The sequence below is a fragment of the Montipora foliosa genome, chromosome 2, assembly GCF_036669935.1.
Source record: "Montipora foliosa isolate CH-2021 chromosome 2, ASM3666993v2, whole genome shotgun sequence".
Taxonomy (NCBI): Eukaryota; Metazoa; Cnidaria; class Anthozoa; order Scleractinia; family Acroporidae; genus Montipora; species Montipora foliosa.
In genome coordinates this window covers 35,717,943-35,735,442 of record NC_090870.1, presented here as the reverse complement: position 1 = coordinate 35,735,442, position 17,500 = coordinate 35,717,943, and the positions used below count along the sequence as shown (strand labels likewise).

Genomic DNA, 17,500 nt, shown 5'->3' with positions numbered 1-17,500 from the left:
CTCGTTTCTTAAATTAGTGAGTCTCTGACGTCGTTTTCCCCTCGATCCAGGTCTCTCAAGATTTTAAAGTTAGTAATGACGGACCATTAAATAAGAAAATTCCCCATAGTTTTTAGTTAACATAGTTTTGAAATCCAAAGAAAAAGAAGAATTGATTTTTAATTTGGTCATAGTAGCAATTTAATAAATATTTCCCCCATAGTCTGTGGTCTTCCGTGGTCTGTTGGTCATCGCGATCGCAACTGACTTGTGGCACAAAACCTACGCATGCGCAGGAAATTCGCGACCCCTCCCGCCCAAAAAAGATGAGTCACAGCCTATTACAATACATTGTTCCTTCGAACAAAGTAATTAAGACAAAAGCTTTTATCTTTGATGCTTTCTGTTCCAGTAAAATGGGAAATTTCCAGAGTGTTCAGGAGTTTAAAACATTACACATGCGGAGGAACTCATTAAGGGAAGCCTCTGTCTGCAAAATCTCGTCCCCAGAGTCCGCATTTCTTTTGTTCAGCACCAAGAACACGGACTCTGGCCACTTCCAATTTATGCGCAGTCGTAGTGACGGTCCATTTTTATAAACGTTGACAAGCAATGTTGTTTCAAATTTCTGGGCGTGCGTAGACGAGCTGGAAGTCCGTGATTTGCGGACTTCCTGCCTTGGAAGTGAACAGAGTCCGTGTTCTTACCTGCTGACCAAAACAAAAGATGACACTGGGAACGAGATTGCTGTCTGCACTTATTCCTTCCCGAGTAAATTTGTTTTTAGGAACAGGGTTTTCCTGAGAAAATCATATTTCCCTTGACGCTGAGATAGCTCTGTTTTCATTGGCTTTTACAACAGAAAGCGTACTAAATCTCCCAATGGAAGCTCCTCCTCGCGTCGTCCGCGGTATCAGTTGTGCCAACTCTAAGAAAGTCTCAAAAAGAATGAACAAACATGGCCTTCCTGTGCCGTTTTGAGATTGTGACTTGTGAGCGAAACGGATCGAGTTATTTTGAGGTACTGACTATCAAATTTACGATGTTATTATCGTCAAAGATCACGAGGCAACCATCTTGGCTAATAGCCTCGAAGTGAGCCGTTTCGTTTTGGTCAGTTGTAAAGATTTATCAAAGTTCGTACATGCACCAGTATCATGAAGATCGTAATGCAGGTATCAGCGGCCGTCGCGGGGATTCGACCCCCGTGGCAACCCACGGGAATGGTGGGGGATTTGTTGAAAAACTTTGCCCCAGATCCCGGTGACTTTCCTGTCTAGTGCCATTATGGTCAGCGGCAATACATCGCAACGTAAAAAAAGTTCGCTTCTTTCGTTTGAGGGAGGTCAATGTTCAGGTGAGTTCGTATGTTTTCATTTGCAAGTATAATTAATTAAGCCGACAGGTTTAAAACACAGGTCACTCCTTACTGGTTGTTGTCTTACCTATATATGGAAAAGGAAAGGAAAGAAACATTATTTAAGTGACTAGTCTTCGAGCGCTGGAGCACAAACTGGGGACGCTGTAAACTGAAATCAACAAATTAACACAAATCAAATGTTGGCTTCAGATTGGCTAACCCTAGGCCTAAACATCACTTTTATGTCTAAGGTTAGCATAAGTAAATGCCACAGGGTCTATGAGGGTCGACCCCACGGGATGGCTGCTGATACCTGCATAAAGTTTGCATCAAAGAGCATAATGGCAGCTTAAAACATAATTATTTTCTTTTTTTCAGTTGTGATAAAAAAGCAAGTCACTGCCTGAAGAGATATTTGTCGGGGGACAGCAAGGAAAGCACACAAAAACACTTATCAGCTAAGGTTGCTTCCTCATCCTTTTACAATTTAAGGTATGATCACAGTCCTGTTAGTTACCTCAACAAAAAATCCAGTGAAAATTTATTCTCTAGAATAAATAATTAGACAGCTCATTGCTTTGAAAGCTTTAGACTGCAAGGAATTTTTTTTTAATTGTGTCCAAGGCATTTCTGATTTGTGGTATATCATTTTTGCAAAAGCAGTGGCCTTCAATCTTCGGTCTCTGTTTCACACACTTTTTGATATTTTATACTGATTACAGGTGCTGCATATATGTAATATTTATTACAATAACAAGAGTGGAGGAATATATGTGTATATGTAGTTTTAAGACAAGTACAAGGTGGCCAAAGTAGCAAATGCTTTTGAGATGCCCACTGCAAATATTAAGGAGAGTTACAGATTTTGATTATTTGTTTGGTTTCTTCTCCTCTGTTCTCTTCTACTTATTTTTAAGTGAGAAGGACAAAGACTGTATAGATTTATGGAAACATGTACAGGAAAGATAAAGTAATTAATTCAATGAAATGGCTTTGCAAATTTCTTGTTTTGACAGGGTTTCAATAAGTTTTTTTAGTAAATAGCTGGTTTTGTGAAATAGGCGGCTATGGCCGCTTTTCTCTAGGGGGGTCTGGGGGCATGCTCCTCCAGAAAGGTTTGAAATCTAGGAGCTCGGAAATGGCATTTCCAGCAATGTGGGCAGCAACATCAGTCACAAATATTTATTTACATGTAGCTGCACATGGCCAAGTTAGAGGACTTTTTTTCACTCTCGATCTCTTGTTGAAACACGACAAAATATTGCCTCCAGCTGGGCCCTTTCTTGTTTTGTCTTCCATTTTTAATGAGGAACACATGGAAAACCGGAAGGACGTAGTGAATGTGATCGAGGCAACATTTGGCACCAGTCTTTCTCCTCTTTTCATCCAACATGGCATACTGCAAAGAATTGTGTTGGTGGGTGGCTAAAATGAGTGCAAATAACAAATTCATAAAAACAGCCAACGTCCCAAACAGTGCAGGACAAACAGCAAAAGGTTCCTTGATATTCTGGTTGTTTTATTGAATTAAACTAAATTTAAATGGATGGAACTGAAACGGTGAGAATCTTGTAATTTATCAAAAAAGTAGGCGGCGATAACTTAAGGAGTAACTGGCGTAATTTGCCGTTTTGCCAGCTTCTAATGAAACCCCTGATTGATATAAAGGTTTCTCAAACTCATTAATAATTCATAAGTAAACAACAAAAGAAATCACTACCGTTAAGGAAGTTTGGATATGTGGTCTTAATTAGCATAAAATGTCACCAACTTTGATCCCAAATATCTCTTAAAATACTGATTCCTTTGAGAAGCAATATCAAACACTCGAAAGAGTGTTTCATCAGATGTGCAACCACCTTGAAATCGGTTAAAAACACTCGGCCATCGGGCTCGTTTTTCAACTAGCTTCTCGGTGTTTGGATATCCAATGAAACACTCCTTCTCGTGTTTGATATATTACTTCTTAAATCAGTGTTTCTGAGACTTGGCGGTGGTGTTTATGTGTATCTTGCAAGCTGGAGTTTGACCCATTGACTCCTGAACTGCCTCCCCCTCCCACCCCCCCCCCCCACCTGCCCCATTGATGAGTAAAATTGTTTAGCATTAGACAGATAACCAATCGATTAACCCTTTCACTCCTGGGTGTCTGAAGAGTAAAGTGCCCTGGACACCAGCAGATTTTGAGAAAATCATTGAAAAACAACAGGTTTTCTTTATCTCAATTTTTGCCTACAAAGTAGTGATTTTCATTAAGTAACCCATACACATATATTTGTGATCACCATAAAATTATCTTTTCATTCCTGCCGTTTAAAAGGGGAAAGCTTTTATCCTGAATAATATTTGACCCTAAGAAGTTGGGAAATTGAAAAATTACTGATAATCAAATGTGTTTCTTACCATTGGTCATACATGTGTTTTTTTCAGGAAAATCAAAAGCTAAGAGAAATAACAGCTTGATCAACCTTCTGTGATGACAAACTTCCAAATAAACACTTGTTGTCTGTACTTTGTTAACTATTTACACAGGAAAGCACCCCTATCAGTTTTACCCAAGACTACAACAACGACTACAGAAAAATGACTCTTTTGGCTTCACCAAAATTCTTCACATACTGTTTTTAAATGTTTTACTGAGCTTGAGATTGCTACAAATTTATGTGAAGTCATTTACACACTGATTCTCCCCATCAGTGCAAAGAACTAATGAAAATCACACTTTATAACCACTGTACTGTTCGGCTGCATTTTACTGCCAGTAATCAACCTGCGAGTGATAATCCACAAAACAACTTTCACCAGGAGGGCCTATACACAGGTAAACATTACAATGTTGACACTTGTAACTAGTTTTGAGTCTGGAAATAACCTGTCCCCTTCTCATAGCTTCAGTTTCCTCTCACATACGACGCAGTGTTGGTTATGTCCCTCACCCTTGACAGGCAAGTGAACACCAACATGTTCTAATCGAACTTGTTTTGCCAAGAGTGTCTCCTACAAGCTGAATGCACAAGTTGTGCTTAAACTGCAACAAGTCCCTCTTTATTTTCCCTCTACCATTGTGGTCAATTACCTGGCCCTCCATAATGTAAGCATTGAAGCATGCAATCAGAATAAATTTTACAAAAACCAGCGATCCATATTCATTTTATATCAAAGTTGTCAGCCCGGCAAGTACGTCTTATGATGTACTTGCCTGGACAAATTTTGGGTTGCCCTGGCAAAAAGTACCGACGTATAGGAAATGGTTGATAAAATTACCGGTACTTGTAACTGGAGCATTCATGTTTTATTTTAAACTCTCATCAGAAATGACAAATTTTGACTTTGGAGTATTGTTATTTGCACCGTGGGAACCTGATTCACAGTGGTCCATATCTGCTACGGCAAAATGTGTTTGAATGCAGCTTACAAAGTTACCATTCAAAGACCAAAAGTTTGGACGCTCTTGTCTAGTGTCTTCGTTTTGTATGCTATCAAGATTTTGTTTTTGCTGTTTGTAAGCAGCAGGTTCTGCTCCACATGTTTTCCTTTTTGCCGGAGGTGGCGAAACACCTTGTAACTATCAGCTGAGACCACGAGTCACCCTTTGCTCTTTTCTAAACGACTTACTAACAACCATGTCAGCGGTGAGCTACATGAAAATTGAGCCTGCGATTGTTTCAAGGAAAGTACCGAAGGGTCAAATATGGCGCCCAAACAAGAGATTTCATTGCTGCAGAGCAAGTCTTAAAGTTTCCAAAGAGTGAGAGGCTTGCTGCAGATTGTGTCTCAAAGGCACAAGTGTTCGGTATTTCTTGTGCCAGAGCACCAAAAACTTCTAGGTGGGTCCGGGGGTACGCTCCCCCGGAAAGTTTTTGAAATTTGAACTTCTCAAATCGCTGGAAATGCACCGTCAAGTTCGCCATTTTGGTTTTTCATACTGCTTGCTAAGAGAGCCCATTTCATTATGGTCAGCATGAGCTAACATATCGGCCTATACTTTGTATATTAATGGTGAAAGACCTGAAGAAACAAAAAAATTGGTCGCACCCGAACAGATAGAGCATTGGCAGAAGTTCAGTGTCAGTGAGGTAATGAATTCAGAATTCATAAGCAATTCTGTAAGCTTAAAAGGTATAGTTACCTACCAGAAGAGTGCCAATGTACTAGAAAGGCCTGTGTCAGCGTGAGAGCGTGAGATTTCATTGAAATGCGTGGGAGTCGCGCTCAATGCGTGAGACTTTGAGGACTCTGTTACTGAGAAAAGCTGAATGTTTTTTCCTTATTTACTGGAAGTTTCCATTAAATAAAAAGCAGTCAGAACGAAAGTACATTCTATATTACAACATTTGATGGCATTCATGAAAAGATATTTATTGAAACATCACTCGTCCAAGGGACGACCTTTGGAGTTCTTATATTCGTCCAGATGGGTTTTTAGTCGTCTGGGACTACCAGACGACTGTGAATGTGGATCCCTGAAAAACCCTCATATACATGTACCAACGCATTTGCTTCTTGCTTTTATTCATGTTTGTCATTTGATGACATAAATCCACTCCACCTATAAAGTTGTTGCAGTCTGAGACAATTTGGGGTCTGGAGATTCTCTGAGTTTGCCACTTCCCCCGAACTTTCACTCTTCTTTTGACAACATCTGGTTTGGTCGATCATTCTCTGCATCTGAATCAAGAGCATTCAAACCAGCATCAACCCAATTAGGTATTTCAAGGGGAGCTGTACTGAGATAGAAGACATCTTTTCTGTCTTTCCACCTCAGTGCAATCATCTCCTCCCAAGTTAGCCAAGCAACCTGGCCCCTTTGTTGTAACGAACAATAATAAAAATAAAATAAAAATAAAAATAAAAAAAAAATGATAATAATAAGAAGTAGTTGAATAATAATAAGTAATTGAAGGAGTAGTGGCGGCGAGTAGTGTAGACGTGTTTTAGCGCTGTGTTAAAAAGTTCTGATACCACGAAAGCAAGCCAAGCTTGGAGCGCCAATATACATCCAGACAAGTATTTTTACCTTGTGAACAGTCAAACCTGGGATAGGTGAGACTCTGGGTGCCTCATAGCGAAGGGACGCGAGTATTTCAGTTATTTGGATTTGAGTTATAACATTGTGTTGTCATTGTATCAGACAAAATGACGGAGCAGAACGGAGCTGGTGGTCAGCCACAGACTAGACCAAGGATCAAGTGGACAGATGAAATGAACATTGCATTGTTAAGCTGTAAGAAGAGTGCTCAATTGTGGGTGAAGTCTAACGAGCTGCCGCTAGCAGAGAACGGACGCAGAAAGGACTATATGCGGGTGATGAAACAACTATGGGATGAAATGGGTCACGAGCATCTTGATTTATCAAGCCAAAACATGCACAATCAGGCTGCCCTCCTGGAAAAATCATTACGCAATGCTGCAAGTAACATTGTCAATAGGGTTGGCAGGCGAAGAACAGGAAATATGGAAAGTAATGAAACAGGACAAGCTGAGATTGGTGATAATTTTCTGTCACAGCGAGATGCAAATGAGGAGGTTGATCTAGATTTGCATAGCGTGCAAGAACAAGGTCAGGTGAATCCCATGGGACCGGTTAGCACTTTATCACAAGAGGCGTGCAAGTTGCTAGAGAAGGCGATGCAGTAATTCGCTTCATTTAATTCCGACCCGGGCGAAAACAAAAGTCGCCAGATTGACACCAGGACGAAGGAGAAACCTTCTGGGAATGATCTTGAAAACATCAACTAGACCGGGGAAGAGCTGATGTGGCAAAATGTAATCTCGCCGGTGGAAAGCCCGTTTGGATACCTGTGGATTGCAAATTGTGTTCTCTACTCGACTGTGAGCGTGTTTTTGTTAATAAAGGGCTGGAAAAAGGAGAAGTCGGGACTTATTAGATGCAGAAAAGGTCACAGTGACAAGTCTCGAAGGGAGTTTGAAGAGAAAGCTACTGATTTGCAGAAAAGAATATCCATTGCAAAGGCGGAGTAGGAGCGACTGAGGGGCATTAAAAAAGTCACTAAGAAGGGAAGGAAAAATCGGGCTCTCTTGTTGGAAGAGTGTAAAAAGATCTCGTTTTCAGAGTTGGTGAATTATTTGGAGAAGAAGAAGGCACAGTTGCGTAAACTGAAGGCTTGTTACATCAGGGGGAAAAAGCAGGGCGAGGCAAGGTCTCTAAATCGCCAATTTACTCAGGATGAGGCGTGTTTATGCGGAGTTTAATTTGTTGTGTGGTGTGGAAGAGGCTCGCCCTAGGTACCACAAGATCTCCAGCATTGGTTCCAGAGAGGGCGAAATGTTTGAGGATATTGAGGAGGCAAGCTCATTTTGGAGAGAGTTATGGGAGACGCGAAGGTCTGGGAACAAGGATGCGGCATGGTTACAGGAAATGAAGGATGCTATCGCCAGGAGAGTGCCACCTCCCCCTGAGGAGCCCTGGCAACTTGAGACATCTCAGGGTGTTAGGATTCTCCTCAAGAAAAGAAACTGGAGCGCCCCAGGGCCTGACAAGCTCATAAACTATTCGTGGAAGCGTGTGCATGCGCTTCATGAATGGAGTCACGCAGGCGTTCTTGGCGATCTCTGAGAGTGAAGAGGATTACCCTGGATGGTTAACCGAGAGCAAAACAAGCCTCCTACCGAAACCAGGAGATTTCTGCAGTGAAAACCAGCGACCTATAACGTGCTTGAATAACATATACAAGTGGTTTACATCCTGCCTGCAAAGCCCTATAGATAGTCACCTGAAAGAATTCAATCTAATAGAGGGACAACAGAGAGACGCCAGAGTTGGCTGTAGCGGCACGACAGACAATCTATAGATAGACAGAATGGTGACTCTTGACTGCCAAAGGGGTAAGAGAAACCTTAGCATGGCCTGGGTAGATGTTAGGAAAGCTATGATTCGGTCGACCATATCTGGTTAGCTAAAGTCATGAGGATTCATCGCTTTCCTAAGTGGTTATGTGGAACAATTAGTCATCTTGCTGCTAGCTGCAATACCAAGATTGTTGCTGTCTCGAAGCAGGGACCTGAGATCTCCTGTTTGATCCAGTTTATTAAGGGGTTACCTCAAGGCGACACCCTCTGTTCCGCGCCTCTTTACCTTGTGCCTAAACCCAGTAGCCTGGCTACTAGGTGCCTCCGAGGAATATAAGCTTTCGAAGCCTATAGGAACAAAGGTAACCCACCTGTTATGTATAGTCGATCGTAAGGCGTTCGCATTGTCTGAGGCCAAGCTGAACAGAGAAAAGCTGGCCCTTGAGTGCACAGCCAAGGTGTATCTGAGAAGGTTATCGGTGATATGGTCTAGTGCTCTGTCAGATATTAACCGAGTAAGAGCCAGCAACCAGTACGCAATTTGAGTCCTAATCTGTCTGATGTGGACTGAACACTGGCCAATCACAGAACAGAGAAAGGAGGGCGTGGCTTGTGCTTGGTTGAGCGCGAATACGAGTTGACCAAGATCAAGGCGGCAATGAAGCTTTGTCAGAACATGGATCCCTCTATGAGAACAGTGCAACAGTTCAAAGAGAGGGCGGTAGAGAAGGGACACACTTCGCTTATGAAGGAAGCGCATAAGTTTGCCGAGGAAATGGGTATGAGCCTGTCTCTGGAGTACCCTCAACCGCCGTGTTGGTATGTGAGCGATCCTGAGACGGAGATTAAAGGGCCAAAGGTGAAAGAACACCTCAAGAAGGCAGATATGGAGAAGCTGAAAGAGAAGATCAAAGAGAAGTGGCATGGACGGTTCCTACAGGCTAGGTGGCAGAACTGCGAGTTGAAATCAGAGTGGATGCTCTGCATGGTTGCGTGATTGGACCTGTGCTCCTACCCATACCATGGCTGGGGTAATGGAATTGTACGAGCAGCTTCTGCCCACTAAGGTGTACACAGTCCACAAAACAGGTGCAGCACAGGGTGACATCACGTGTGTAGGCTGTGTGGGAAAGCTCCTGAGACTCTTGTGCATGTGCTAGCAGGGTGCTCTGCTATGGCCCAGTCTAAATATCTAGAAAGACACAACGCAGCACTGAAAGTCCTCTTCTTCGAGATGACTAGGGATCTGAGGCTAATTGATTCAGTCCCTCCCTGGTACTTGTGTGCAGTACCCAAACCAGTCTATGACTCATCTGAAGCATTAGCGTTTTGGGATGTTTCAGTTTATGTGGAACACACCATTGTCAAGGCTAACAGAGTGGACGCTTGATTTGTGGACCACAAGAATAAGAAGGTGTGGGCTGTGGAGATGTCCTGTCCGTGGATGGAGCATCGGGAAAAGTACGGGCCACTACGATTTGAGCTAAAGAAACGGTACCCTGGCTATGACGTTGAACAATGTAACATCATCATTGACGTTCTGGGGGGATGGTCAAGGGATGTAGACCTGACAATGAGGAAGCTTTTTGGCAGTAGGGGCTATGACGTTTTGAGAAGGATGCAGAGGGCTACCATCTCGAGTTCTCTCAACATAGTGAGAACTTTCAAAGCTACCGCCAATTGACTTTCCCTGTGGGAATAGTATAGGAGCTCAATATAGTTTTAGTATTAGAGAGCCTTAGATTGTCTGTAAGATTTTATATATTTTATCGCTAATTTATTTATTTATTTATTTTTTTAACTAAGCAGTTTTCTTTTTATAGTTCCTTCAGATCGCATAGGTTACGCTGCGCGCCCTATGTGGTTCTATTTTAGCATTCATACGTTTACCAACTGGACATAATAATAATAATAATAATGGTTTATTGAATACACATCTTGGCACCTGAAAGATGAATTACAATGTGGTATATAAATAATTGAAAAATATAAAAGTATTACAAAATTTACATGCTTTTTGATAGGGACTGGGATTACATTGTATATTTTAAAAACTTATATTACAATTCGTTTATTAAAAAGTTCCTAAATATGAAACCTATCTAATACATTAACTAATACATTTTGACCATAGCCAGAAAAAAATTCTTAGCAAACCGGTTTGTCCTAAATTTAAAGCGGCTAGAAGTGTTGCTGTTTCTTAAATGATGCGAGTGGCACTGAGCATGCATAGGGGGGAGGTGGCGGTGCAGCTGGCAGTCCGGGTCGGCACTTTTGTTTTGCTAAACCCTCTTGCAGAGATGGTCACATGCCTCATTTCAAGACTTGTCACGTTAGCCTGTGCAAGTTCCTGTTGATAGTTTAGGCCAGGGAATAGGATACGCATGGCCCTCTTTTGTATCCTTTCAATCTGGTCTACTAGATAACGCGGGAGACTTGTCACTCAGACAACGCAGGAATACTCGAGGATGGAGTGAGCCAAGGCATTATAAATGCAAATGAGGCCGATAGAGGGGACCCCAGAGCACTTCAAAACCCTTAGGATGTGAAGGCACTTTGACACCTTAGTAATAATGTCATTGGTGTTCTCCTTCCAGTCGAGAGTGTCGCACAATGTTAGACCAAGGACTTTATGACAGCACAGCCTTTCTAACTGCAAGTTGTTGATCAGCAATGGTTGAAGGTCCTGCTGGGATCTTAAGGTACAATTGACCATATCTTTGCATTTCTTGGGATTTAGATTCATGTTGTTACACTTGGCCCATTGAGAAATGCAGTCTAGGTCATTTTGTATCAGGGAAGCCTTGCCCGAGCAAATAACCTCCGAAATGGTGACGTGATCAAAGTACTTCCAGTGATTTGAGAGGAGAGGGGAATGTGTGGCCAGGTCGTTAATCATCACGAATATAGCATTGGACCTAGCTTTGTACCCTGAGGTACCCCAGCACGTATGGGCATCCACCGGGATATAGCATTTACAAGCTTTACGGCCTGGCGCTGACCACTAAGAAAGCTGCAAATCCGTCTTATCAGAGAACTACATACTCCAAGATGGATGAGCTTAGAGACCAAGATAGTATGGTCAATGTGATCAAAGGCCTTGCTGAAATCGCAGAATCACACTCTCAGGAACTTACCAGGGTGGTCAATGGACGAGAGCCAGTTGTGTACCATGTCCAAAAGACAATAGGTGGTAGAGGTTCCCTTGAGACTGCCAAATTGCTGGGGGTCAATGAGATGTCACATCTTCTAACAGCCACTCAACAACGAAATCCTCTAGCACTTTACAAAGCACCGGTGTCAGGGCGATAGGTCTTAAATCCCCATCCCCAGTTATGTGCGTGGCCTTGGGTACAGGAGTGATGTTAGCGTCCTTCCATTGTGTCGGGAATATCCTGGATGAACTAAACAGATTAAGTCATTCGAAGGGTCGTGGCCTGGCAGTGCCTGCAGCTAGGATACTCCTTGCCCTTAGCAAGTGTAAAAAACTTGACACCAAATTTCACGGGTTTGTCTGGCATCCTCAGTTTAATCATTAATCTTCCTTTGAAGGGTATCATTGTTTCATCCACAGATAGTTCACGATTACAGTTGTACAAAGTTTTACACTGGCACTCACCTTCCATATCTTATACAGAGGATCTCTTTGTTCGTCTTCAGAAAGGACGTTCGAAGGATTAACAAAATAAACATACCTCTATCTCAAATAGTCGCTTTCGGGACGGAAACATTTTCTGCATGCTATGTGAAAAATCTTTGTGTCAATTGTAGTAGTAGTAGTAGTAGTAGTAGTAATAGTAATAGTTTAATGACACTTGGCAGTTAAAAACTGAATAAACAGTGCAATTTACAAAATCAAATACTTATAAATTAAGTCTATTTACAGTAACAAGTATTATAATAATTGGAATCATGAGAACCTAAAAGTGAGAAAATCATTTGCTCTTTGTCGTTTTCATTGTTGTAGTGGCTTTAGTATGTCCTGATCTTAACTGGTATGGGATAGATCTTATCGTAACTTGCGGAGCTAAGAAAGATATGGGGTGGCTCTCATTCCTCATAACTCCAGCGCGGTTCAACAACCTAAGTGTGTATAATCTCGTAGCTGTCTTGGCAATTACATATTCAACGTGAGTGTTTTATTTAAGGTCATTGCTAATTATAACTCCTAAAAGCTTATACATTCTGACTGACTGACTGGTGAATCTTTTCCATATTTAATAAATGCTGCTTGTTGCTTCTCAATCATAGATCTCAATTTCACTGTGATCCAAGGTTTATCATATACATGGGTTTTTACTGTTTTCCACGGGAAAAAAGGTTTCAATAGCTGAGTTAAGGACCTGAGAGAATAACTCAATAGTCTCTTGTGTTGAATTGGACTATCTGCTTCAGGTGATTAGGTCTAGAAATAGAGTCTGTAATAAACCAGGGTGAAGCGAATAATGTAGCTATATGTTTTTAATGATCACAAAAAAGAATGAATTGAAATCCTGCATTACACATCATAGATATCCAATTACTGGCAACGTGACTCCGCACGTGACTAGATTATAACATTCCTCCCCCTTAAGACCTTTGCTATTCTAAAAAGAAACACTGTATAGAAGCATAATACAATCAATCTAGTGTCTTTCACATAATGTCTGTCACGCAATGATTCTTGCAGATCGTTAATCAATGTTCAAAAGCAATGTCACATAAGTTTTACAGTTCATAATCTTTGAAACGTTCGGGTAAATGTCGGTCACGAACCGGGCGTGATGGTTTAGCCTCTTGTGCATCAGTTGAACTCGCGACTGGCTTGGGTGGGCCACTCGGTTGGGTTGCGTCTGTTGTGCAATCTGTCCCCGGCACCACTCCTGGTACCACAATTTCACAATTTGGAGGTCTGTAACAGTTTATGAATAAAAGCTTTTTGTTGCGATTAACTTGCAAAGTAATCAGAATAACCTCTAGTTCAGAAGGGATGTGAACTTCGCTTGGGATGTAGCAGAATTTAACGGCAATAAGAACTCCGCCACCAACTTGATTTAAATAAATAAATATCATAGCCAAATGGTAGAACTTCTTTTGAATTAATCGAATCGTTTAGCCATGTTTCTGTTAAGAAGATAAGGTCAAGATCGTAGCTGGAAGCGATGTCTTGAAGTACTTTCGTTTTGCACTCAAAAGACGATCCTGAGGATCGAGTAATGGCTTTAAGACTCCTTACATTTTGCATAAAGCAGGTTACGGATGAATCCAAATGAGAGCTAGGACCAGGATTTGATGGAACATCTCCAGATCGTAACAAGAAGCACGAGCAGGAATCCATAAAGATGTGGCCATGTTTGAGGAATTTGCAAATAGGTCGATTTCTACCCCATAAGTATGTTAATTCGAAGTTTGATGTGCTCACACTTGTCCTGGAAGGATCACTGTAGGTTTTAGATACATTAAGGAGACTTGGGATCAGCCACAGGCAGATTAGAAGGTAGAAAATACAGGAGCGTAACAGAACGCGTCTGGACGCCATGATGCTGTAAATCTTCCTCTAACTCGCGATCCATGTTTGGCCACCACACATAGCCACGTGCAAGGGCTTTCATCCTTGATATGCCCGGATGGGCTTCGTGAAGCTCGGCTATGACTTTTGCTCGTCCTTGAGGTGGTACTATAACCCTATTTCCCCATAGAACGCATCCACTTTCTATGGTTGATTCTGCTTTCCGGCTGAAATATGGGTGTAACTGCACATCCTGGCAGTGGTGTGGCCATCCATGTAAACTTGTGCACTTTTGAGAGCACAGGATCGCGCCTTGTCCATATTTGGATATGGCGTGAGTTGATTGGAGTGTGGTCCAGATGTTCAAAGAGCAAAACTGTCTCTCCATGGGACACCGCGCACCGGTGGCTCAGTTGGTTGAGAACCGGGCTGTCACGCGGGAGGTCGGGAGTTCAATTCCGGCCGGACCAACACTCAGGGTCTTTAAATAACTGAGGAGAAAGTGCTGCCTTTGTAACTACATCTGCAAATGGTTAGACTTTCAAGTCTTCTCGGATAAAGACGATAAGCCGGAGGTCCCGTCTCACAACCCTTCAATGTTAATAATCCTGTGGGACGTAAAAGAACCCACACACTTGTCGCTAAGAGTAGGGCACGTAGTTCCCGGTGTTGTGGTCTGTCTTCTGTTGTGTATCATGGTTGGGAGGGTAAAAAAAGGGGCCACAGTAATTGGCGCAAGCTGTTGTGGCACTCTGCCAGCTGGACTGGCAAAGTTAATAAAATAAAATAAAATAAAATAAAATACAGGAACAGACTCTGGCATCTTGGACAAGGGGAGTCGACTCAATGCATCCGCATTGCCATTTGTGGTCCCTGCTTTATAGGCAATCTTGTACTCATATGCTGCCAAAGTAAGGGCCCACCGCTGAACTCTTGGAGAGGCTTGTTGGGGTACTCCCTTCTTCTTGTTAAAGAGCCCCTCCAATGGCTTGTGATCAGTCTGTATGGTGAACTTGTGACCGTACAAGAACTGATTAAACTTCTTCACTCAGAAGATAATAGCCAACGCCTCTTTTTCAATAGTGGAATAACCACGCTCAGCTGTGTTCAGTGATCTGGAGACATAACCGATCGGGCGCTCTGTTCCATCTGCCATCCGGTGGGAGAGTACCGCTCCTACTCCATAATCCGAGGCATCACTCGCCAAGATTAGTTCTAGATCTGGCTGGAAATGTACTAGGAGGTTTGCAGACTGGAGTAGTTTCTTGGATTTGTCAAAAGCCACCTGCTGCTCAGTCTTCCAACACCACTTTGTACCTTGTCTAAGAAGCTTGTGGAGTGGTTCTAGTACTGTAGCGATGTCTGGTAGAAAACGGTGATAATAATTTAGCATTCCCAGAAATGCACGCAGCTGTGTAACATTCTCAGGCACTGGGGCATTCTGTATGGCTTCCACCTTAGCTTCTACAGGCTTGATACCCTGACCATTGATCTCAAAACCGCAATAGGTGACTTCCGACACCATGAAGAAACACTTTTCTTTTCGCAACCGCAGCCCAGCTTCTGACAGCTTCTTGAGTACTGCTTCTAAATTGGCGATGTGATTGTTGTCGTCCTTCCCACTGATGAGAATGTCGTCCATATGCACAATGACCTGAGGAATTCCTTGCAAGAGGTTTTCCATCGTCCTCTGAAAAATACCAGGTGCAGAGGACACTCCAAAGGGTAGTCTATTGTACTGGAATAGACCTTTATGGGTGTTTATGGTGGTGAACTTCGGAGACTCCTCATCTAGAGTCATCTGCTGGTATGCTTGCGACATGTCCAGCTTGGTAAATTTCTCAGCACCTCCCAGGGTAGCCAAGAGATCCTCTGTTTTCGGTATTGGATAATTATCCAGTTTGGACACCTGATATACTGTTAGTTTATAGTCTCCACAGATCCTTACAGTCCCGTTGGGTTTAGCCACGGGCACAATGGGTGCTGCCCATTCTGAAAATTCCACCGGAGATATAATTCGTTCACGCTCCAATCTTTCGAGTTCAAGTTCGGCATTGGTTCTCAATGCGTAAGGTACTGCTCTGGCTTTGATGTGTTTGGGTTCTGCGTTTTGATCCACGTAGATCTTCGCCTTTACACCTTGTGTGCCCAATCCTTCAGCAAATACATCTTGGTATTTTGAAAGCGCTTCATGAAGTGCCGATCAGGGGTTAGCACTGGCTATCTGGAAGATTGTTTCCCAATTTCTTCAAGCCAATCTCGACCAAGCAAGTTCGGTCCGCCACCTTCCACAATGAGAGCGTTTAATTTCTTTTGCTGGCTTCCATATTTCACTGGAACCATAACTGCTCCTAGTACTGGATTCTTTTCTCCTGTGTACGTGCTTAAAACCGCTTTTGTTGTCTGGAGTGGACCTAATACATCACGCAATCTTCCGTATGTTGCTTCATTCAATATCGTCTTCGAAGCACCCGTGTCATTTCCATTGTGTTTTTCCGTCCACAAAGTTCCAGATCCACGTTGAACGATTTTTTTCGATCACTGGACAGATGATACATGGCATAGACGTCGTCTTGATCTGCGCTTTCTTTTACAAAATGCGTTCTTTGTTTGCCATCCGGCCGGCGCCCACTCTTGCCTTGCTTTGGAGGTTTCTTCTTTCCTCGACATACTTTAGCCATGTGGCCTTTCTTTTGACATTTGTAACACACTTCGTTCTTGAATTTACAGCTCGAGGGATCGTGGTTTCCACTGCAGCGATAGCACTCTTGTTTTCGCTGAAAATGTGGAGGTTTAATTTCTTCTTCGACCTTGTTGACATTGGTGTCACTGCTGAGTGTCTTCCCGCCAATATCGATAAGATTCTTTGAAGCCATCTCGGTTGCTGTAGCGATTTCTACCGCCTTTTCGAATGTGAGCTCCCGTTCGTCCAACAGTCTTCGTTGAATGCGATCATCGCTTATTCCACAAACGAGCCGATCTCGCAGCGTGTCCTCGAGTGTTGTTCCGAACTGGCAATGCTCTGAAACCCTTTTGAGTCCTGCGACGAACTCTGCAACATTTTCCCCTTCGAGACGATTCCTGCTATGGAATTTGAACCGCTCGGCGATAACACTTGGCTTCGGCGAAAAATGGCTTTCCAGCTTCTCTAAGATTTCTTGTAAATCTGCATCGCCTTGTTTCTTGGGTTGTAACAAATTGCGAATTAATCTGTACGTTTTGCTTCCACAAACGCTCAACAGGATTGCTCGTTGCTTCTTCGCGTCTTTAATTTCATTCGCAGCGAAGTACTGCTCGAGTCTTTCCGCGTATTGAGTCCACGATTCCTCTGACTCCTTAAATTCCCCCACGTTCCCGTAGGTTGCCATTTTTATCCTCATCGCCAATGTAATAAACCAGGGTGAAGCGAATAATGTAGCTATATGTTTTTAATGATCACAAAAAAGAATGAATTGAAATCCTGCATTACACAACATAGATATCCAATTACTGGCAACGTGACTCCGCACATGACTAGATTATAACAGAGTCAGAGCGCAGGCTGGTTAAAATAACCATCGCGTTTGGATGCTTCGAAAGATATGAATCCATGTTCTTCTGTATGTGATCACGGAGAGTCACATTTTCCGCTTCACCGTTAGCAGTTTAATGATAAACAACACCCAGAAGAATTGTGGAAATATTTTGCAGAAGTGAGTGTGGTCTTAATTGAACCCAGATAGATTCCACTAATTGCTTACACGGAATGTTCTCCTTGATGTGTACACTGCCACCAGACTCAATAACAAGAATCCAGGTTGCGAGACAGCTGAATCCGGTACCAGTTGTGAAAGCCATGTCTCAGTTATGCAAATTACATCTGT

General features: G+C 42.6%; 1 protein-coding gene across 3 annotated transcripts in view; it reads left to right on the top strand.

Moving 5' to 3' along the window:
• Positions 1-1,285: 1,285 nt before the first annotated feature.
• The window catches only part of LOC137990730 (uncharacterized), a 20,773-nt gene continuing 4,558 nt past the window's right edge, over positions 1,286-17,500 (top strand). The window contains exons 1-3 of one of the 3 annotated variants that reach the window (XR_011121554.1): positions 1,286-1,336; positions 1,718-1,831; positions 3,770-4,233. Coding sequence is in view for 1 of the 3 variants with exons in the window: in XM_068835845.1 (XP_068691946.1) it covers positions 1,329-1,336; positions 1,718-1,831 (122 nt within the window). In the remaining 2 variants the exon portion in view is untranslated. Of the gene's footprint in view, positions 1,337-1,458; positions 1,591-1,717; positions 1,832-3,769; positions 4,234-17,500 lie in introns of those variants that run through there. The other 2 variants (XM_068835845.1, XR_011121553.1) reach the window with 2 other exon arrangements.